The following is a 23,505-nucleotide window of genomic DNA, read 5'->3' as shown; positions in this document are numbered from 1 at the left end:
TAGCAATGTGTATTTCCTGTTTTTAACATCTCTATCACAAATCTTTTGCCCAAATATTTAAAAAATAAGAAAAACAAGACTTAATCACTTTGTACTACTTCCTAAAGTACCATGCACATTATGTTTGTATTAGTGACAGCTTACCAGAGAAGGCTGCTAACAGTAAGAAGGTGGAGGCTGAGGTTGTTGGAGAATCACCTCTATACAAATCACCAAGACCCAGTCTCTGACCTTCCTGAGTCTAACATTAAAGGTTTCCCCACCATGGAATCACTTATCTGATGCATTAAAAGACCTCTCTATTGGCTAGAAGTCATTCATCCTGTGTCTTTTCACATTCTCATTCTTTTAGGCAAAGGAATGTTTTGTTCAGGTGTAATTATTTTTCTAAAAACCTTACCTGCCCTTCATCCTTTCATTTTATGCAAAATATTGCTTGCATATATAGCCACCTTAAATTGCAGGTTACTTCAGAATAAGAATATTGTTCATCCTTTCGCTTCATCCATAATTTTCTGTATCCTCTTCTCCTTTTTGAGAATGGTAGCACAGGAAAAACTTTAGAGATCTTACAGGCAAAGGATTGGGAAATGAAAGCCCATGAACTAAATGAACTAAAGTGACTGTTTTTGTGCAGCCCATAAGCTAAGAACGGTTTTTATATTTTTTAATGTTGGGGAAGAAAAATCAAAAGAAAAACAGTATTTTGTGACACATGAAAACTACATGAAATTCAAATTTCAGGATCCAGGATAAACTCAAGTGTACCCATTCATTTATTTATTACCTCTGGCTTCTTTCACACTACCACAGCCCAGTTGCAACCATATGGATCTAAAATCCTCAGATACTTATCCTCTGGCCTTTAATAGCAAAAATTTGCTAACCAATGATAACCAATTTTATAAGCATCGATTGAGTTAGGCCATGGAAGATTCAAGTATGGATGAAATAAGCTCTCTGTCCTTTAATAAGCTCATGATGGATGAAAAGGGAAAGGTATTCTTGTACTAACACATATGTGAGACGAAGGGGAAGATGAATCTAGAAACGTAGTTTCCTGCGTCATCATGGAAGATCTTGATAAATGCAGAAAATGAGAGCAACTGAAGGTTTTCTGGTGAAGATGTAACATGATCATATATGATACATATTTTAGAAACTTAGGGGCGCCTGGGTGGCGCAGTCCGTTAAGCGTCCGACTTCAGCCAGGTCACGATCTCGCGGTCCGTGAGTTCGAGCCCCGCATCAGGCTCTGGGCTGATGGCTCAGACCTGGAGCCTGTTTCCGATTCTGTGTCTCCCTCTCTCTCTGCCCCTCCCCCGTTCATGCTCTGTCTCTCTCTGTCCCAAAAATAAATAAACGTTGAAAAAAAAAATTAAAAAAAAAAAAAAGAAACTTAAATATTGACAGTATGGAATATAAAACTGATGAGGCTGGCGGAAAGAAGGAATGGGGAATGACTACCTAAGTGAGTATGGAGTTTCCATTGGGGATGATAAAAAAAAAGTTTTGAAAAAAGTTTCACAACACTGTGATTGTATCATGCCACTGAAGTGTACACTTTAAGATGGTTAAAATGGTAAATTTTATGTTATGAGTATTTTACCACAATAAAACACTTAATTCTGGTAACTAGCCAACAAAATAAAACAAGTAAAAACAAACAAAAACTAGGGAAGAGATGGGACTGGAGGTTAAATATTTAGACAAGGGGCTACTACAGCATTCTAGGTGAGAAGATGAGAATGTGGAATAGGTCAGTAGCAGTTAAAAAGGAAAGGAAGAGAGTGCCTGGGTGGCTCAGTGGGATAAGCGGCTGACTCTTGATTTCGGCTCTGGTCATGCATGATCTCACAGTTTGTAAGCTTGAGTCCCACACTAGGTTCCCGGTTGTTAGCACGGAGATTCTTTCTCTCCCCCTCTCTCTACCCCTCCTCGACTCAAGCTCATGCTCTCTCTCAAAATAAATAAATACACTTAAAAAAAAATAGGAAAGGAAGGCATAGATGTGAGTCCCTGGAGAGATGAAATTCATAAATCCTAGATGATATGGGGTACCAGGGATGAAGTCAAGTCAATGCTAACTCCAAGGATCCTGGCTCCAGTGACTGGACAGATAGATATGCCATTTGGTGAGGAAGATAACACAAGATATTTTACTGACGGCAAAACTGAGGATTGAGGGAGTAAAGCAGTATAGTTTAACTTCATTCTATGTATATCATGGCTGAAATGAGGACAAATCTAATCCACTGCATTTCCATTATGTAAGTGGAAGGTAAATAAAAGTCAAACATCTCCCATTTCTCATTGTAACTTACTCGTTCTCTTATCTCTCCATCCCTCCCTGTGTATACACTAATCTTAACCACACACATGGCAATCTAGTAAACTGTTGGGTTCAACAGCAGGGTAATGGAGCTTAGCCAAAAACATGCAAGAGAAACCAGTGGAAAAATAAAAATGTTTGAGGGAGAGCCAAAAGGAGAGAGGAAAGAAAGAGTAGCCAAATTTCCTAGAAATAGAAATTCTGTTTCTATTTCTACAAATAGAAATTCTAACTATTTGAGGATTCTGACTTAGCCCTATATCTTTATTTTTTTTTTTTAACGTTTATTTAATTTTGAGACAGAGAGAGACAGAGCATGAATGGGGGGAGGGTCAGAGAGAGAGGGAGACACAGAATCGGATAAAAATCCTGGGGCACCTGGATGGCTCAGTGGGTTGAGTGTCTGCTTCTTGGTTTTGGCTCAGGTCATGATCCCAGGGTTGTGAGATTGAGCCCTGTGTCCAGCTGAGCTGAGCGTGGAACTTGCTTAAGATTCATTCCCTCTCTCCCTCTACCTTTCCCTCCCTCCCTCCCTCCCTCCCTCCCTCCCTCCCTCCCTCTCCCTCCCTCTCTCTCTCTCTCTCTCTGCCCACCCCCCCACCACAAGAAAGAAAAAAAAGAATCCCAGTAACATTGTGCACATAATATATATATATATATATATATATATATATATATATATATGTATAAACTTGTGTCTGTGGGCATACTTTCTTCTTTTTTTTCTGTCCTTTCTACTTGATACTGAATTCTAGCTGAGGGACATTAAAAGGGAGGCAGAATAGCAGAGAGTTAAGAGCAGAGCCCTTATAATGGGGGAGGGGCTACAGAGGGTAACACTGAGAAAATAACAGATATACAGTTCTATCTATATACCTGTGTGTGTTTGTGTGTGTGTATGTATTCAATAGAGCTGCCATGACTCACTAAAGCTTGCCAGAAAAACATGTGGGACATAAGGCCACTGAAGCCATCCTAGGGCATATATCAGAGCAAATACCCCATTTATCTTATACTTAACCATACCTTTCTTTCACTAAATCATTCCCCAATGGATAGATCAAAACAGAACAAAGCGCAAACAAACTATGTTTTCTGGAAGAGTTGTATCATAAAGCAATTTTAAGCATTACTCTTAAAAAAATTTTTTTTAGTGTTTATTTATTTTTGAGAGAGAGGGAGAGACAGAGTGTGAGCAGGGGAGGGGCAGAGAGAGAGGGAGACACAGAATCTGAAGAAGGCTCCAGGCTCTGAGGTGTCAGCACAGAGCCTGATGCAGGGCTCGAACTCAGGAACCGAGAGATCATGACGTGAGCCAAAGTTGGACACTTAACCCAACTGGGCCACCCAGGCGCCCCGCATTACTCTTCATTTTTAATGCACATGGGATGATATGCACTTAAGGGATAGACTAAAGAGATCCTATAACACATATGATTGTAAGATGGTCTTAAAGAGCTATGGTTGGCAAATCTTACCTGTAAGCAAAACAGGTAACTAATTAGTGCTACTTGAAGGACACTAGGAAGATCCTCTCCAAAACAACTTTCACCCCAACAAACAGCTTACTTATCAACGCCTAAAATTCTCTCAGATGTTTATTTCTTCTACCAATACACTCTAGAGGGATAATTCCCAAATGTCTTACAGTATGAGTTTAACAAATTACTTTGTTACAGAACTAAACAATACAAGTGAGACTATTAGGCAATCTGGTAGGAAGAAAACCCAGGAGAGAAGAGAGGAAGGTGAGAAGTGGGGAGTGCTGTAGCTAGGTTTTGCCTATTTTCCAATGCATTCATTTGTACCCCTTTCCTCCCCCCAAATTCATAAGGTCTGGTTACTAGAGCCTCAAGTAATCTATTAGACTTCAACAGAAATTTAAACTCTTTTAAGATAGTTTCATAGTATCATCTATCACAGTTCATCTTAGAGATGATACAATGTGTCAGAAAAGGCAGCTCTGTGATCTATTTCACTAGGTGAGTGACCTTGGATAAATTTCTTGGTCTTCTCAGGCCTTAGTTTCTTCATCTTAAAAATAGTATATGGTAGAGGTGCCTGGATGCCTCAGTCAGTTGAGCATCCAACTCTCGGTGTTGGCTCAGGTTATGATTCCCGGGGTTTCCTAAGTTCAAGCCCCACAAGTGCTATGCACCGTCAGCGCGGAGCCTGCTTGGGATTCTCTCTCTGTCCCTCCCGTTCTAGTGCTTTGTCTCTCTCAAAATAAATAAATAAACTGTCTGCCTTGGACCCATAATCTCCCCCACCCTGTGTGACTCCCCTCTCTTCTACTGGCATAAAACCTGGTGTGTGTTCTCAAATAAACTTTTAAAAAATTGAAAAGAAAATAGGGCATGATAGAATTCTCTAATGATTCTTCTAAGTATACAAAGTTGTGTATTTTCCATAAATCTTACATCATGTTCATATAGCTTATCTCTGCGGATGATTTTACCTTTCTACTTTTCCGTTTCCTTTTCAGCCAAAATCCTCAACTTGCTCGTTATCTCAAAATTTCTTTCCCTCAATCTCACTTTCCCCATTTCCTTGTCAACTTCTGCCACTTGTATTCCATTATTCCCTCACATCATTAATTTCTCCCTCTATTGGCTCCTTCCCTTTGGCATATAAACATGTTCTTGCCGAACCTAAACTACCACCCCTTGGGCTAATCTGCCTCTTCTCTCACAATTACTCCTCTTCTCCATTCACATTCCAAGGTTTTTTCGGGTCTTTTTCGTATGTATGTATGTAAGCATGTGTGTACGTACTGCCTTTAAAGATGCATGCTTCATCCAAAATAATATAAAAACAGGGAGGGGAACAAAACATAAGAGACATAAATAAGGAGAACAAACAGAGGGTTACTCGAGGGGGTGTGGGGGGGGGATGTGCTAAATGGGTCAGGGGCACTAAGGAATCTACTCCTGAAATCATCGTTGCACTATATGCTAACTAATTGAAATATATGCTAACTGAAAAAAAAAAAAAACCTGAAAAAGACCCCAAAACTTTATTTAAAAAAAAAAAAAAAAAGATGCGTGCTTCCCCTGACGCTCTTCTGTACCCAGCGCCTCCCGGCGAAAATATGTTTCAATACCTCACACCGACAAGCGTAGTTTGGGAACGTTTGTGGTGTAACTAATTATCCCTATTCCCCAAGCCTGGCACCCGTTACAATGTAGAGGAGGTAGCAATGGTGAGAAAAAGCGGGGAAGACTGGTCTTTATTATCTTTCACGAACTGACCGAGGATAACTCGCCCGCAGACACTTGAAATATCATCTTCTTGGAGCCCCGCTTTCGTACCACCACTGCAGAACGGTCACCACTGTTGCCTGGAAGGGGTTCCAACGGCATCTACTACAGTACGGCCCCTAGCCAGCACTCTCACACACACTTCGGCAGCCCAGCAGCACCACCACCTCACAGCCATCTTCTGTTGTCACCGTCTGCACCCCCTTAATGACGCCATCGCCGCCCACGCACCTGAGTGACCAGTCCCGAAGCTACGAAACGGTCCAGCAGTAGCCCCGCAGCATTTGGCTCGGCCGCGCGGTCCCAGGGGTTCGCAGCAGCCATGGCTGCAAGCCACCCCCCGGATTGGCGCGGAGAGTGAGTGGAACGCACTGCGAACGCGCCGCGCAGCTCGATGACGTCACAGGGCGTTTCTTCCCGGGCGGAAGCCCGGGGAGCGCATCCCGGGAGAGCGCGGGCCGCGGGTCTTCCTTTGCTGAGCCGACTGTGAGCTGCGGGGTAGGAGGCGAGTCCGGCGCTCTCCGATCATTCGTAGGCTCCAGCGGCGTCCAACCTCGGAATAGCTGTGAAAGCTGCTGGACCTGGTGGTCGGGTTCTCTGTTCTCCCTTTTCTTCCTTGCCACTTTTAGTTGGCCCCCAAGATCTAGGAGTCGGCAGGAGGTGACAGCTTGGGAACGAGACCCAGCCCAGAGGCGAATAGGGTGGCTGGGTGTCTGAACTGAGCGGTGACAGCTGCGCTTCCTTCCTGCAGGGACCTGAGCCGCAGCCCTAGGATGGGAAACAGTGCCCTCCGCGCTCATGTGGAAACCGCGCAGAAAACTGGTGTCTTTCAGCTTAAGGACCGTGGGCTGACCGAGGTGAGACTGGGAGGGGACCGACCAGGGAATTTAAAGGGAGAGGGACGGCGGGGGCGGTGAAGTTACTCGGTGAGGGATTCTCCGCGCTGTGAACCCCTTTCTCCAGTTCCCCTCAGAGTTGCAGAAGCTGACCAGCAATCTAAGGACCATCGACTTGTCCAACAACAAGATCGAGAGCCTACCGCCTATGATTATAGGAAAGTTCACTCTGCTGAAGAGCCTCTCCTTGAACAACAACAAACTGAGTATGGCTTTGGCGCCTGGGAAGCTTTTGCTAGTGATCAGCTGTTAAGAAGGGTGGTTTTCTCTTACAAGCTGATTTTTGTTGTTGTTATGAAACCGTTCTGAGAGCTCAAGACGCAGGAGAAAGTCAGAGTCCTTAAAGCTATCTCTTGTAATTACACCTACAAGCCTCCTCTGGTGGTATAACGATTGGTACTGGCCTAATTTGGACTTCAAAGGGAAGATCGTCTTTAGGATGTAATGTAAACAGAGTTAATTTTGCTGCAAATTTAGAAAGGGGGATGGAATGGGAAGGGGAGGGCCTTACAAATCCCATAAAATTGCCGTCGGATTTTGCAGAGGTCCCTTTACAATGAGCCCAATATATGCATAAATGCTTTCCTGCATTTTGATGGCGCCCTCACTTTCTGAAGACTGCGTTGGTAAAAATGCACTTAAAAATGGCACAACATATAGGAGTTCTATATGTGTTAACAGGAGGTATATCAGGTGGTCATATAGTTTTTATAAATTTCATCAAAGGTGTTTTCAGCTGTATCAGATTCAGGTTTTTAATTTTTTTTCATTGCCAGCTGTTCTTCCTGATGAGTTATGCAATCTGAAAAAACTAGAGATGCTAAGCCTAAACAACAATCACTTGAGAGAGCTACCATCTACCTTTGGGCAACTGTCAGCCCTCAAGACCCTGAGCCTCTCTGGGAACCAGCTGCGAGCCCTACCACCACAACTCTGTAGCCTAAGGCACTTGGATGTGGTGGATCTCTCCAAGAACCAGATTCGGAGCATACCTGACACAGTGGGGGAGCTGCAGGTCATCGAACTCAATCTCAACCAGAACCAGGTCTAGAGCTTAAGAGTTTTTTCCTACAGCATGTGGGTTATAGTCTCCTGTATAATCTGTTGTTCTCTAAACTGTAATTGTAGAGCTGGGTATGAGGCTAGATGAGAGGTACCGTCTATAGTCTGTACTAATTTTAAAGGCCAAAGTGCCATGGAATTAGTTGAGACACTGGGTGTGTTGTGTAGGTGTTTTTTAAAAGAGTGGGATAGGTAATGGGGTGAGATAATTTCAAAAGTTAAACTAATGTCTCATAAATCTTGAATTCTTCAGATCCTCCCCAAATATGCCTCTAATCATCTAGCAAGGAGCTATGTCAGGTAGAATAGAAAAAAGGCTTTAATTCATAAGTTCTTGGAGTTGGACAACAGAGATAATTCTTTGTCTCTTTTTTGACATCTTTGTCAAGTGTGTCCTGCTTTCACTGAAAAATCACCCCTAACAGGCTTTCTGGTAATAGCCCATTTCCTTGTTTAATTGTACAGCTTTAATTGTAGTATTTGAAATTTATTTCCATTACTTTGGAAGCTTTTTGGTTAGTATGCATCTGACTGGAGAAATAATCTTTGGTTTAGACATAAGTCTTAGTGAAACATTAAACATAGACTAGGTGGCCTTTAGTTTTTTTTTTTTTTTTTGGTGCCTACACTTCTAGATTTGCACAGTCCAATCCAGCAGTCACACGCTGCTATTAAAATTCATTTAGATTTTAAAATTAATTTCATCTGATGCCACTAGCGTATTTCAAGTGCTCAAAAGCTGTATGTGACTACCTTATTGGCTGCATATAGAACATTTCAATCATTGCGAAGCTTTATTGTACAAAACTGTTCTAGATTGTAGTAATCTTACATTATGATGAGATTCAGTCTGTCTCTGTGGAGATTGGCCTCACCTTTTCCTTTACTCTTGTACGTTCTTGAGATTTTTGGAGAAAAATTATATTTGAAAAAACTTTTGGAAAAACATGGTTCAGCGACAAGTACTGGTTGCACACTCATTCCATTCACCCAGGCTGATGCCCTGTAATCACTGGTTCTGATTTTAGTGTGCACCAGATTAACCAGAAGAGCTTGTGAAGAGATCACTGGGTCCCTACCCTCAGTGTTTCTGATTCTGTAGGTCAGGGGTTGGGTCTTAGAATTTACATTTCTACCAAGTTCCCATGTGATGGTCTGAAATGATACCAGGCAGAGTAAATATAATTTGGTGACTTGGAGCATTTAAAGGGCAAAAGAGGTGAATGAATCAGAGACAGTTGCTTGAGTGCCTAAAAGAAGATTAGAGCTATGCAGAATGGACATGCTGAGTTGATTACGATGGTGACTCATGCAAATAGAAATGTTTTACTAAAAATTGGACACATGGGCACCTGGGTGGCTCAGTTAAGTGACCGATTTCAGCTCAGTCTGAATCTCATGGTTCATGAGTTTGAACCCCACCTGGGGCTCTGTGCTGATTGCTCAGAGCCTGGAGCCTGCTTCAGATTCTATGACTCCCTCTCTCGCTGCCCCTCCCCCTCTCTCTCTCTCTCTCTCTCTCTCTCTCTCTCTCTCTCAAAAGTAAAAAACGTAAAATTTTTAAAAACTGGACACATAGGAGTAGACTAGATGTGAGCAGATATGAACGTAGATACAGACTTTCAGGTCTTGACAGAAGTGATGAACTTTAAGGATGTGAAGAGATCCTTAAGGATGAACTTGAAAAAGATCAAATATTAAATATTAGAGACTACTGCTTGAAAAATGTTCATAGGAACAAGGCGGGGGCAGCCAAAAACCAGGAATAATTCAAAAGAAAAACCTAGTTCTTAGGTACAAGAGGGAGTTTCAAAGAAGTGGTAGCAAATCCAACGGGGAATGAGTACAGTGAAACCTTGGCTTTGGTGGTATAGTGGTCAGCATCTATGTACAAATAAAACATCGGCAGTAAATGCACCAAAATGTTTATGATGGCAGATTGGATAACTTTTTTCTTTAAACTTATGTGATCCTCAAGTTTCCTATAATGAACAGTGCTTTTATTAGAACATTTTGTTTCTAAAAAGCCACTGGTGACCTTCAAAAAGCATCTTTTTTTCCAAAAAAGTGGAGGAGGAGTAACAGAAGCTGGATAACATAGGCTTCGGGAGTGAGTAGGTAGTGAGAAAATGGAGGCGGTAAAAGAAAGAACTAGGACAAATGGTCACGTTTTTGTTTTAATTTAGTAAAAAAAAAAAAAAAAAATAACCATCATAGTAGTGCTTTTGCTTTTTCCTATGACTCTTTTTTGTTGTTGTTCAATAGATATCTCAGATCTCAGTAAAGATATCTTGCTGTCCTCGTCTTAAAGTTCTTCGCCTGGAAGAGAACTGTCTTGAGCTCAGCATGCTTCCACAGAGCATCCTCAGTGACTCCCAGATCTGTCTGCTTGCTGTGGAAGGCAACCTTTTTGAAATAAAGAAACTTCGAGAACTGGAAGGCTATGATAAGGTATGTATTAGTGTACTTCATCTCTGTCCCAGAGATGAGGACAGTGAAGTAACCCCCATGAATGTATACCTACAGGATATATGCATAATCCTGTTTACATCAACAGATTTGTTCCCCAATTTGGAGATGGATTCTAAGAAGCAAATGGTATTGTGCCAAGACCATTTTTCCTCCAGACAGCTTATTGTAAAGCATCTTTGTCTTTTGATGAGTGTCCCTGTTAAAATATATGTGAAAAAAAAAAAAAACAACCCAAACTATGTGTTTTATATTTGCATTTACAATAGGTTAATTTTGCAGGGAATGAAAAAGAACATATCCAATAAAAACCTAAGTGAAAATCACCATATAAAATCCTAATTAAGGGTGGCTGGGTGGGTCATTTGATTGAGTCTGACTCTTGATTTCAGCTCAGGTTGTGATCTCCCTGTCGCAGGATCAAGCCCCACATTGGGCTCCACACTAAGTGTGGAGCCTGCTTGGGATTCTCTCTCCCTCTGTCTCTCTCTGCCATTCCCCCTGCTTTCTCACACACGCTTTCTCAAAATAAATAAAAATTTTTAAAAATCCTAATTAGGGGCGCCTGGGTGGCGCAGTCGGTTAAGCGTCCGACTTCAACCAGGTCACGATCTCACGGTCCGTGAGTTCGAGCCCTGCGTCGGGCTCTGGGCTGATGGCTCAGAGCCTGGAGCCTGTTTCCGATTCTGTGTCTCCCTCTCTCTCTGCCCCTCGCCCGTTCATGCTCTGTCTCTCTCTGTCCCAAAAATAAATAAACGTTGAAAAAAAAATAAAAATCCTAATTAAAAAAAGGCTAATTTTTGCTTATGCCAAGATACCACATATTCTTCTTTCATGATTTTTAGTACATGGAGAGGTTCACGGCCACTAAGAAGAAGTTTGCATGATGTTCTTCAGGAGCATGGGAACCATATAGGACACTGACTTGGAATCTGTTGCAATCTGGCTGAATCAGAGGCTCCTGTTGTTGTCAAGGATTATCTGCAGTAAGGAGATGATACTCCAGATTATATTTTGCTCAATGATCTTTTTCCTTTCCAGGACTCGTCTTAAGTAAGCTAAAAGAAATCAAGAGACAATAAGAGCCTTCCATTTTGAGTCATGGATAGGGCAGAGACAATGTCGATCATCAAAACCATCATTAGTCTGCCTTTAAGAAACCAGTAGCTAGTTGCTATTTATACAGTGAAGGGATGCTGCCCGGTAACAGAATCACTCCATATCACAGCTTGAAATTTCATGTTTAGTTTCAGTGTATGAGCTTTCATAAAGTTGACTGCCATTCCACCTGTGTTAACATTTTGTATTTTTATGAAATTCAAATAATTTGTGAGAGGCTACTATGGTTAATCTAAGGATTTATGATTTCATTTCAGTCCATCAATTCAATTGCAGTGTTTATACTTGGAATTTAGAATGTACATAAATATGTGACTGTCTTGTTTAAAAGTGTACTGTCAGAGAAGCACCAATACAACACTAAGAGATGTGTCCCCAAGGCTGCAGTAGCAAATTTTTTACTATTGCAGGTGCCTTATTGGTAGAGAGCTTTGAAGAGCTAAAACCATATATGCAAAACTTGTAAGATACAAAGGGTTTTAATAATCAAGATTTTCCCGAAACTTTGTTAGAAATAATGTCTTATTTCTGGTAATCCTTTTCCCTTTTTGTATTTATAATTCTAATCAAATTACCAATCAAAAAACTATCTGTATAATATTTTAAAATAACTATGTTTATAAAGCTTATTCTCTGGGTGAGAGAATATACTAAATAAAGAATTTTTAATGAACTTTGACTGGAAAAAGGGTTAATCCTTCTTCCATCAAAGGAAGAAGACAGGAGAAAATTTAACTTGTATGTGGTCCTTTGTTTGAAAGTAAAGTGATTAGCAAACATTTCATGTTCTTGTTAAGGTCGCAGGAGTACTGAAATGCCTTCATGTGACCGATAAGCATTTCATTTTGCAGTACTGGAACCATGTTTTTATTAAGAGAAACTAAAATTTACAAAGGTATATGATTTTATGTTGTTACTGACATGAACATTTAGATAACTACCACTCTGTAATTTTCTGAGGTTTTGTCTTTCTCAGGGCAATTTAGCGTGTATTGTCAGTTCTTCTTTTATAAACCTAGTTTAACCATTAAGCCAATAGATCACAACAGCTTAGTGTTTAAACTATATGAAGAAGTCTCTCTGACCCTAAATCTGATATGGATATTCTCTATTTTCCATGTTATTTTCTGTTTCTCATCATGGGGAAGGATGGGCTGCCAGTTTATCATTAGCAATTGAGTTTGGCTTTTTATAAACTTTAGTGCTTAACCTTTTTGATCTACTAAACAATGTTTCTCTAAATTTATTTTTATCAGTACTTAACATCTAATAAATCAGAACTTATAAATAACTTAAATGTCCCCATTTAATTATTAATTGGAATTAAAAAAAAAAAATCCCTCCTGAGAATCAGTGACTGCTAGCTTTCGTAACTTGGACCCAGCCTTATTTCCAGATACCCCTTCTTCACTCTCATGTGCCTGCTCAGTCACACCAGATTATTCTCCTTAAACCCACAGTGCAGGGTCTCTCCTGTAATTTGCCTTTACATTGTTTGCTCAGTCAGGAATGCCCTCTCTAAAATGCTCCTCTCTAAAACCCATTTTAAGTCTAAGCCAAATTAATTAATCCCCCATCTGTTATGATAGCACTTCTCACATTCTATATTCATCTGTCCCTTGTTAGAATGAGCTACTTGTGGGCAGGAACTATGTAAAGTAACATGCTCAGATTTATAGTGCACAAGTATTTAGACTTAACTATGAGCTGACATAATGAAGTTGGTTTACTAGTATGTGGTCTGGAGACCCATATTCTAGTTTGGCCACCAGCCCTAAGTCACCCACATTTTTTTAGAGCTTGGTTGGAAGTCATTGTAGTATATTAAGATCATGGGCCTTGGAGTTAGAAAGATCCTGATTTGAATCCACAGTATTTCATTTACCACCTCTGTGAATTTGTGCAATTCATTCCCATCTGTAATATGGGGAATACCTCCTAACGTTTCAAGTATGAGGATATGGTAAAAAGATACATAAGGCATTTAGCAGAGTGCACACAATAGAGTAAGCAATCAATAAATGCTGTCATTTATTTCATCTGTAAGGCATTAAAATAGAAGTTAAGTTATATAGAAATGGAAGGCTTGCAGCAAATAACTACATTTAAAAGGATAAAAACAAATGACTAGAGAATAAGGAACTTGAATACCAATCTGAAAAATACAAATCTGATTAGGAATGTAATTGGATAACCTGGAATTTTAGTAAGAGTGACCTAAAGAAAATAACACGTAAAGAGATGAATTTTGGGGCACCTAGGTAGTTCACTCAGCTAAGCATGACTACTGGTTTAGGCTCGGGGTTGTGGTCTCAAGGTCAAGCCCCACATTGGGGTCTGTGCTGGGTGTGGAGCCTGTTTAAAATTCTCTTTCTCCCCTGGGGCGCCTGGGTGGCTCAGTAGGTTAAGCATCCGACTTCATCTCAGGTCATGATCTCACGGTTAGTAGGTTTGAGCCCCGTGTTAGGCTCTGTGCAGATGCTGTGTCTCCCTCTCTCTGCCCCTCCCCTGCTCATGCTCTGTCTCTCTCTCTCTCAAAAATAAAATTAAAAATAAGAATGTTTGGGTTAGGAGATCCATAATTCACGCATGACATGAAAAGATCTAGAGTTGAAGTGTAGTAACAAGGATGAAGGAAGTGTGAACGAAGAAAAAATAGGTACAACTATTGGGGATAAACATAATTGTTATTATAAGATTGGAGACTCGAGGAGGGAGTTTACTGTTAAAAAATATATATATTCGGGGAGAATACTATTTTTGAACCTCTTAGTTGTAGGTTAGTGTTACGCTCAAGGTCATACAAGTAAATGACCAAAGTGAAATTTCAAAGCAGGTGGTCAGACTCTAGAGCTGTGTTAAACCACTTTTAGTTACTGCCTTTCAAAAGTACTGGAAAACAAGTTTCCAGATAATGTTACATGAGAAGATCAGAGAAGTCTTTTTAAGTCAATAGCATCTATTTCTAGTGCATTATGGACCTAATTTCTATGGCCTCAATCCCTCTTCTTTCTCAGCAGAAGCTTTGGAAGAGTTTGTAACCTGGGATCCATAGATGGGCTTTCAAGACCCATGGATGCAAGATTCTTATTTATGCATGATTCACATTTGTGTTTATCTACTTCTCTGGGGAGACAGACTATGATGTCTTTCATCAAATTACAAAGGGATTCACCAAGAGCTCCACCCAAAAGAGAACAGCAACTATAATTTATTAAGCTCTTACGTTCACTGGGTGCTGCTCTCAGTACTTTACATAATAGCACACTGCGTTCCTGTGACAACTCTACGGAGTAGGAATTGTTAATCCCCATTTATAGCCAAGGAAAACTGAGGCACAGAAATGGGCTTGCAGTCTCAGCAAGTAGCAAGAGTGTAAATTCAGACAAAGTTGAGTGCCTTCTAACTAATTATATTGTGTGGGCAGCATTTAGGTGTTCTCAGAACTATTGCCTTTAGCCATAATAAAAAAAATTTTTTTTTAAGTTCCAAGTAAGGGCACTTAGGTATAGCACAATCCCCAGTGTTTTATACCTTCTTACTTTACACATTTACTACTACCTGCCCAGCCAAACTATTCCTCTGGCATGCAGAGTGCCTGATTGAGTATCACTTTACATATTTTCCTCTTTAGCCTATGAATGTCCTCATGTTAATATAATCTTCAGTAAGTGGTCATAGTTCTAGCTCATAAACATCCTTTCAATCACTGGTGTATTTAAGCTCGAATGAGAGACTAATAAAAATTAAAATGAACCTCATGACAAGTCATAGGAAGAAAAGTCATGTCAGTACAAAAGATGGGAAAGGTGCTAAAGGCAGCTTTCCATCGGAGTGCTTCTTAATTTATGGATTTTTGCTTTATGCAGTTAAGAACTGGTGAAATTATTGATCCCCCTCTCCCCATCCCTCCACCAAACAGTCACAGAAACACATTACCTATTTGAAAGAACAATTCCATTAGTTAGTTATAAAATTTAATTGTAAAGATCAAGCAGTGGTTATTGGTCAAACCAATCCACATTAATAGCTCTGAAGTGTACAGACACTAGTTTTTAAATAAAGGTGACAAATACCAATCAGATTCTTATAACACTGTTCAGGATCTAAATAAACGTGATTCTGGACATAATTCAATCCACAAGGCTAGTTGAGTGATAGTGCAATCATCAATAATTAAACCAAAAGCATTATTTTCCAAATCACTTTTAAACAGAATAAATTCTAGCTTTTGTAAAGTCTAAAGCTACAAAAAACTCAAAGCAATGTAACTATTTTTCTACCTGAGATCAAAACAAGTTTCTTTTTTTTCAATCTAAACATAATTCTTGGCATTGAGGTAAATCTGAATTCACGTGATACACTTTGTCAAACTTTTCCAAAAAATTTAAGCCCTGCTTTAGAGAGAAATCCTGTTATACATACATATTTACATATTTTTTCTTCAAAAACTAATGACAATTTTATGAGGTTAATAGGCATGTAATGGGACCATGATAGTACTAATAATGTGAAAATAAAAAGCCATTCTTTTATACAAAGTGTTCCTATATGGTGCAATATAAAATGCGATCACAGAATCTATGTACATACAAGAATCACCAAAAGTTCAGAAACTAAGCTCACTTTAAGAAAATTAATTCTGTTTTTTTGGAGTAGAGGTTGCCAAGTTGTGTATAACAAAAATTTTGTGCATAAAAGCTCTGAAACCAAGTCTTAGCCTAAATTGGCAATAAATGCAACTTAAGTTAAAAACTAAACCGAACTAAATCTTTACTGTGGCTTTGCAACTTTTGCTTTGTGGCCTGCAGGTTTTCCTGAGGTAACAACCTCTTATCTCTTGCTTCTCCTTCTTGCTGCCCCTCTCCCTGCCTCCAGCTTCCTTTTTCATGGCTGTCTTTGGCAATGCTTCCAAATCTTGAAAGCAGAAGAACCTGCTAAAGTAAATGGGAAGGATGAAAAATAACACTATATATGATGTACAAAAACCAATCTAAGAGTATAAACCGAGGGAAAAAAAAAATACTAGAAGGAAGGCTGAGCGGTAGTCTACCCTCAAGGGAAAAGAGAACATAAAAAATAGGGGTCTGTACTCCTAACCCTTCTTGCACATTATCTTGTAATTAGAAGAGCATGGGACCAAAACTTCAAACTTTGAAAAGGTAATGACTTTGAAGGAGGAGCTAGAGAAGTGAATAAATGGTAAGTACAGCAGCATCTTTAGCTGTCAATGAGTTTCTTTGCTCTGGCATTCGCAATGTCAATACGATCTTTGTTGGTGTCAGCCTGAAAAAAAGAAAAAGATAACAGCATTATGTTACAAGGTAAGTTGCTCTAAAAAAGTTAAATTTCATATACTTGGGAGTAACTCATACACTGAGAAAATTCAGGAAACAGATGAAGTCACATTACAAATCTCACTGTAGGCAAGAAGAGACAATATGAGGGGCGCCTGGGTGGCTCAGTCGGTTAAGCATCTGACTTCGGCTCAGGTCATGATCTCACAGTTCATGAGTTTGAGCCCCGCATCAGGCTCTGTGCTAATAGCTCAGAGCCTGGAGCCTGCTTTGAATTCTGTGTCTCCCTCTCTCTCTGCCCCTCTCCTGCTCATGCTCTTTCTCTCTCCTTCAAAAATAAATAAAAACATGAAAAAAAATTTAAAAAAAGAGACAGAATATGAAATTCATTTGGGAAAACTGGGTGTATAAACATGACAAAGACATGACAGAAGAAGTGGCCAGTATTTCATAAATTCCATAACATTTTTTCATAGTTTAATATGTCTGAAACTGGGATGCATCTTATAATCAGTGGCATTTGAGATGTGGCATTTTAGATGCAATGCAATTAACAATACTCTTTGCTACAGATTTGGACCTTGTGGGATCCCCTGAAATGAATCATAAAAACTTTTTTTTTTAATTAAAAAAACTTTTTTTAGTGTTTATTTTTGAGACAGAAACACAGCATGAGCAGGGGAGGGGCAGAGAGAGAGACACACACACACAGAATCTGAAGTAGGCCCCAGGCTCCGAGATGTCAGCACAGAGCCTGATTCATGGCATGAACTCATGGACTATGAGATCATTACCTGAGCTGAAGTTGAACACTTAACCAACTGAGCCACCCAGGCGCCCCAATGAATCATAGAATCTTATCTGAGACTACTCTAGCTCTAACCCAGAGAGACTGAAAGAATTTTCCCCAAGATTTTTGTAACAGATATATTACCATCCATATCAATATGTGAATTAAAAAGATGGGTGATATGTAGCCTAAACCCACATTACAGCTTTGAAAACATCTCATGAACCACTGTTTGCTTCACTGAAATCCACCATTAAGTGAGTCAACAGAGCTAAGCTTAAAAATTCACCCCATCTTTAAAGCACAATGAGATTTTTAATAAAATAACAGTAACAAGAAATGGCTTTTAGACATGACACATCCAAACACTGAACACAATTTCACTTCCAGTATCTTTTCTATCATGTGAAATTAAAAAAAAAAAACCAGGCAATTCTACTTTTTCTTTACTCATAGGACACTGTTTTGTGTGTCCACTCCACAAGAACCCTTCTGCAGGACTGATTTTCACCTACTGACTCATAAGATGAAGATTCAGGAACCTACTAATTTGTTAGTAACAAAATAAAATTCCTGAAAGCTAACTCATTCATTCAGGGGGGAAGAAAAATAGCCCTCCCAAAGGTCAGAGTAGAGTCTAAGCTTCGTACGTGAAATTTTAAATAAAACCACTTCATTCCAAGATCTTGGTTTCAAAATGAACCAACTGCCATGAGCAAGGGATTAGAGAACTTGGCTACTGTTTTTCAATGCGTTAGAAATGCCACCTTAGGGGGCAACCTGGTGGCTCATTCAGTTAAGCATCCGACTCTTGATTTCAGCTCAGGTCATGATCTCACAGTTCATGAGATCCAGCCCTGTGTCAGGCTCTGCACAGATAGCCACGGAGCCTGCTTGGGATTCCCTCTCTCTCTCCCTCTCTCTCTGCCTCTCCTGTGCTCATGCCATGTGTGCGCACTCTCTCAAAATAAACAAAACAGATTAAAAAAAAGAACTGCCACCTCATCAAAACTGTAAGACTTTGATAGGAGGACAGGATCTCCTATTGTTCTCTCCCAAAGTATGGAGCATAGACGTCCATTACTAAAACACTGCAGATATCTCAAATTTCTGAGGCAAAAGGAGAGTTTACCTTTTCCGTGATCCGGTCTATTTGTCGATTTTGAGCCTCAATCTCATTGCCCATGTCCAGGGCCATGTTTTTTAGGTTTCCTAGGATACTGCCCACTTGGGTCAGGTTCTCTTCCATTTCATCTTCTCTGGCGTCATTAGTTATACTATCAAAAAACACAGTTAATTCAGTACTTTTATGGTGAATTATAAACGGACTAATTGGATTTAATTTTCATAAAAATAAGTAACCAAAAATGACCTCAGCAAATGTTAGACCTGTGGGAATGTAGGTTGCCATTCTTGGAAAACATTCTGCAGTAAAAATGGAAACATTGCCCAAGGAAAGCACAATGTCTTAAAGCCCATGTAAGAGAAGTAACAACTCTAGAACAATGGTTCTCAAAGAATGATCACAGCATCGCGTGGGAACTTACACTAATTCTCACATTCTACTACAGATCTACTGAATCAGAAACTGGAAGTGGATCCCATCATTCTGTGTTTTAATAAACCTCCCAGGTAACTATGATGTATACTAAGTATAAAGAACCATTGCTCTAAAACAGAGGTTGCAGGGCCTGCATGGCTCAAGTAGGTTGAGCATCTGACTCTTGATTTCAGCTCAGGTCATGATCCCAGGGTCATGGGATTGAGCCCTTCATTGGGCTCCTCACTGAGCGTGGAGCCTGCTTACGATTCTCTCTCTCTCTCTCTCTCCCTCTGCCCTCCTCCCCGACTTGTGCGCACGTGCTCTTTCTCTCTCTCTCTCTCTCTCAAAATAAAAAATCGAGGGGTTCTAGGTAGCTCAGTTGGTTAAGTGTCCAACTTTGGCTGGGGTCATGATCTTGCAGTTCTTAAGTTCAAGCCCATGTCAGGCTCTGTGCTGACAGCTCAGGCCTGGAGCCTACTTCAGATTTTGTGTCTCCCTCCCTCTCTGCCCCTCCCCCGCTTGTGCTCTGTCGCTCTCAAAAATAAACATTAAAAATAAATAATTAATTAATTTATAAAACAGAGGTTGCAAAACTCTGGCCCAAAGGCCAAAACTGGCATGCCACCTCATTTTGTAAATAAGGATTTATTCAAATACAACCATACTCATTTGCTTATATGTTGTTTATCGCTGCTTTCACCCTACAACAGAGTTGAGTAGTTGCAATGGAGACTGGCCTGCAAAGTCTGAAGTATTTACTATCTGACCCTTTACTGTTATCCTTATAGGGATCTAGCTGACCCCTGCTCTAGATGATACATTTAAAACACAGTTTCCTATTTATAGAAGTAAAATATGCTTATTTAGGTAATTTTGAAAATACTGAAAAATGTAAAGAGAAACGAATCCATCAACGAAGGTGAACCACAGTCAATATTTTTTCAGAAGACAGATTTTCAAATGCATTTTTCAAACAGCTTAAACACTATTTCTAATTGATGAGTTAGGGTTCATATATAACAACACCCATCCTCCTGAGTAAGACATTCATTTAGGAAAGGGGTAAAAAAATCAGGAGGAGCTGGCATACCGTTTAATGTATCCACCGCTGGCTGTGCCAGTAGTTGCTTGTTGAGGCTGACCATTTGTCACTCGACCTGGCTGCTTAGATACTACATTGCTAGGACAGTTGTCTCCACCATCTCCCCATGTTGCCTTGTAGGCCTTACCGGACTCAAAGTTCTTTGTCCTATATAAAAGTCAGGAGTGTAGAGAGATACCGAAAAGCAGGAAGGGAAGAATTGGAATTATTAATGCTTTTTACTTTGAGGATGACCCTAGCATCCTTAGCATAAAAGCTACCTCTAGTTAGACCTGGATTAGCTATACTATGCTTAGTTGCAATATGGCATAGAAAAAAGATGAATTGTGTAAGCCTGCTGACATTAAAAAGTTTTTTTGAAGGTTCAACTATTTCCATGAAATCTTCATAAGCAGTTAGCAAGTTGGAAAATTCAATTATTTGATTTTTCAGGTTCCCCTAGCTTTTGCCAGTCTTTAGAAAAGAAGATTATGGATATGAGGAAAAAAATTCCTTAGGACAGGTGTTCTCGGATGCCTTAAGAGGCTCCCTGGGGGGGCGCCTGAGTGGCTCAGTCAGTTAGCATCTGACTTCAGATCAGGTCATAATCTCATGGTTTGTCAGTTCGAGCCCCACATCAGGCTCTGTGCTATTAGCGTGGAGCGTACTTTGGATCCCGTGTCCCCCGCTCTCTCTGCCCCTCCCCTGCTTGTGGTTTCTCTCTCCCAAAAATAAACATTAAAATAATAATAATAAAGAGGCTCCTTGGAAGGATCTCACAAGTTGATGAGAGATGGAAGAGAAAGAAGACTGAATGGGCAATACTCAAACCCTGGTGCCCTTTTATTTGAACCAGAATAGTTCCAGCTGATCAGATTTTTGAAGTTAAAATTTTGCATTAACTTTTAAAAAAGAAACAAACATCACGAAGAAAGGCATGAATTATTTCCAAATTGTACAGCCAATGAATGAATAACTATCTTGGCCACACTGGTGGCAGTTACAAATCCTTTGATTCAGGGCTTTTCCATTTAAGAGTTTCCTTTTTCTCCTTAAAAAAAAATAATAAGCCTGGGGTGCCCAGGGTGGCTCATGGTTGAGGGTCCGACTCCTGATTTTAGCTCAGGTCATGGTTTCAGAGTTTGTAAGATCAAGCCCTACATTGGGCTCTGTGCTGACAGCATGGAGCCTGCTGGGACTCTCTCTGCCCCTTCCCTGCTTACTCACATGCATTCTCTCTCTCAAAATAAGGAAATAAACATTAAAAAAAAATTCCTATATCCAGGCCTCTTAAATAAAAGCATGTACTTTAGATGTAACTGATACGCCAAAGCCAGAATTTTACCATGGGATTTACTACTCAAATTGGTAATGGCAAGAAAAAGAGCCTTTTAAAGTGACTTTTCAATGACTATTACAAAAAAAAAAAAAATAACACAAATAAAACTTTTTTATTAATTGTTTGGCTAGGTATACTTGTCACTCACACAATTTTATTTTTTTAATTAAGTCTATTTATTTATTTTGAGAGAGAGACAGCATGAGCAGGGGAGGGCAGAGAAAAAGGGAGAGAGAGAGAGAATCCCAAGCAGGCTCTAGGCTGACAGCAGGCCTTGATCCCAAAAACCATGAGATCATGAACTCCTGAGCCAAAGTCAGGAGTTCGACACTCAACCAACTGAGCCACCCAGGTGCCCCTTCACTCACACAATTTTAATTTTTACTTTTCTGTAAACAAAAACAAAGTAGTGTATAGCTATAATATTGGTGTCTGATTTATTCCACATAATATGCTGATGAGGAAGTTTCAAAACTATAAAAGCAGAGGAGAGATTTTATGAAACAGTGGCTCCTTCCTTAATAGACGTTAGGATTCATTTTTGACAAACCTAGAATCAGATCTACAACCATTATCATTAATGCTACAGAAAGGTACTACTACTTTTTTTTGTAAGGGATAATGAAAGGGTAAATCTATCTATGAAAACTAAAGAGCTAATCAAAGTGCCTTTCTTGGTTCCACGTTAAGTTCTCATGATCAATTTCCAACTTGTGCTGTTTAATTAATTTATCACTAAACCATGTTAAATCTATCTTGGAACAAGGTGGGATATACCTTTTTAAAGTGAATATTTACATATAATTATCTGTTGGTTTGGTGAAACCCACTTACATTTATGTGTTGTTAATAAGTCACAGACAAAATTCTAAAGTAGAGTAATTCCTAGTAAATTGACAGCGTTATTATTTATTAGAAAGTTAATAACCAGAAATATTAATAGAATTAATATACGTACAGCTTTTATCAGGATGTCAGATTGTAGAACAGTTAAAAAGAGTGAGGGCTGGAATCAAGTCACTGAATAAAAGACTATTATTTCTTGCTGGTCTTAGTACATTAAGAGTAGCCCGGGGAAGGATTTGTGGGGCTCCTAGTCTATCAAGGGATATATATATATATATGCTCTAACCTCCTTCTCAACCATAAAAGATAAGATTTGAAAATTCTTTTAACCTTTTGAGAATTCTTCCATCCATAATTAGCTATAAGGGGCTTAAGATGGAAATGAACTGTTTTAACATGATATAGTGAATAAGTTTCAGTTAAAGCATGATCTGTGTTATAAACAAAAAATCAGACTGGTTATCAAACCTTTCTCCCCTTAAGAGGACTGGACCCTGGAAGATGTTCGTCGAATATCAAGGGGAAAAGGTACAAAAAGTGGACTTTGAATTTTTCTTTTTATAGCTTTGCATTGGGATTGTCATGTTTACTTTCAAATGAGTTGGGGAAAAAACTGCACTCTTTCCATGCAGTTAGGACTATCCTGAATGTTTACGAAGAGGTGATTTTTAAATGATGTTGATTTTGTATCTTTATCTACCTGACCTCTCCAGGTCTCTTCAGCACCTCCACTCTACGTAGTATCTTCCAGTCGATCCTGCCGCTTGCCACTACCCTGGAGTTTGTGCCACTAAGTTGGAATACCTTGAAAGTTACCTGTTTTTAAGGAACTGTTGAGTAGCTGCCCATATAATAATAACAACAATAGCAACAGTAATAAGAATGATTTTAATCTTATTTGTCTTCCTTCAAAGGGTCTTAACTACTTTAAAGGTAATTATTTCCCAAATTTGACTAGGCACAGTGCAACCTGGATGCCTGTGAACACACAGATGCATAAGTTACACACTGAAAATTTTGCTTTAGTATGTATGGAGTAGAGCCTGCAAATCTTTTGTTATTATTGTTTTATTGAAATTCAAAAGCTTATTTAGCTCCCCAGACAGGGGTAAGGGACTGTGTAAGGACTTCCAATCTGTTATAGAAAGAGTATTTTAGTTACTCTGGTAGTCTGCCTTAGTATTTCTATACGTTGGGACGGTAAGGAATTAATCTGAAGGAAGCAAAAGTATACACCAAGATTTTATTTTTTTAAAAAGCCATAAGATTTGTGGTATATTGACTTGAATCCCAATCCTAGACCTGTCTTTCCAGAGCTGTAGAGCCTTAAGCAAACTTCCATTGCAAGTGTCCTTATTCTTATATGTAAAACTAAGATAAAATAAACATACTATAGTTAATATTAATACTTCACGGGGCTGTGAAAAGATCCTGTTGATAATGGATGTAAACTGCTTTGAAAAGCATTAGT

At 39.5% G+C, this 23,505-nt stretch overlaps 3 protein-coding genes across 13 annotated transcripts in view; 1 reads left to right on the top strand and 2 right to left on the bottom strand.

Moving 5' to 3' along the window:
* HAUS2 (HAUS augmin like complex subunit 2) overlaps positions 1 to 5,978 on the bottom strand; it is a 15,839-nt gene extending 9,861 nt beyond the window's left edge. For both annotated transcript variants that reach the window (XM_086710466.1, XM_025919018.2), the window contains exon 1: positions 5,824 to 5,978. In XM_086710466.1, the coding sequence (XP_086566592.1) occupies positions 5,824 to 5,916 (93 nt within the window). In that variant the 5' untranslated portion in view covers positions 5,917 to 5,978. The remainder of the gene's footprint in view (positions 1 to 5,823) is intronic.
* Positions 5,978 to 23,505, top strand: LRRC57 (leucine rich repeat containing 57). Of its 7 annotated transcripts, none has more exons than XR_015252604.1 (7): positions 6,078 to 6,252; positions 6,344 to 6,449; positions 6,556 to 6,694; positions 7,265 to 7,533; positions 9,816 to 10,001; positions 10,865 to 11,005; positions 22,748 to 23,505. XR_015252604.1 is itself a non-coding variant. In XM_086710463.1 (6 exons), the coding sequence occupies exons 2-6, from the start codon at positions 6,366 to 6,368 to the stop codon at positions 10,904 to 10,906; spliced, it is 720 nt and encodes a 239-aa protein (XP_086566589.1). In that variant the 5' UTR covers positions 5,978 to 6,090; positions 6,344 to 6,365; the 3' UTR covers positions 10,907 to 12,429. The 7 variants fall into 7 exon arrangements, 4 of the variants coding, with proteins under 4 accessions (XP_086566589.1, XP_086566591.1, XP_086566590.1 ...); XR_015252603.1 differs by lacking the exon at positions 22,748 to 23,505 and adding an exon at positions 14,159 to 14,239; XR_015252602.1 differs by lacking the exon at positions 22,748 to 23,505 and adding an exon at positions 14,156 to 14,239.
* SNAP23 (synaptosome associated protein 23) overlaps positions 15,103 to 23,505 on the bottom strand; it is a 37,469-nt gene continuing 29,066 nt past the window's right edge. For 3 of the 4 annotated variants that reach the window (XM_086710468.1, XM_025919873.2, XM_086710470.1), the window contains 3 exons: positions 19,859 to 20,017; positions 18,358 to 18,502; positions 15,103 to 16,424 (listed from right to left, as the gene is read on the bottom strand). In XM_086710468.1, coding sequence (XP_086566594.1) covers positions 16,359 to 16,424; positions 18,358 to 18,502; positions 19,859 to 20,017 — 370 coding nt within the window. In that variant the 3' untranslated portion in view covers positions 15,103 to 16,358. The remainder of the gene's footprint in view (positions 16,425 to 18,357; positions 18,503 to 19,858; positions 20,018 to 23,505) is intronic. The other variant, XM_025919875.2, reaches the window with a different exon arrangement.

The sequence above is a fragment of the Puma concolor genome, chromosome B3 (assembly GCF_028749965.1).
Source record: "Puma concolor isolate L17-30 chromosome B3, mPumCon1.1.hap2, whole genome shotgun sequence".
Lineage (NCBI taxonomy): Eukaryota > Metazoa > Chordata > Mammalia > Carnivora > Felidae > Puma > Puma concolor.
The sequence above is the reverse complement of the archived record's forward strand: the minus strand, read 5'-3'. Positions and strand labels throughout refer to the sequence as shown.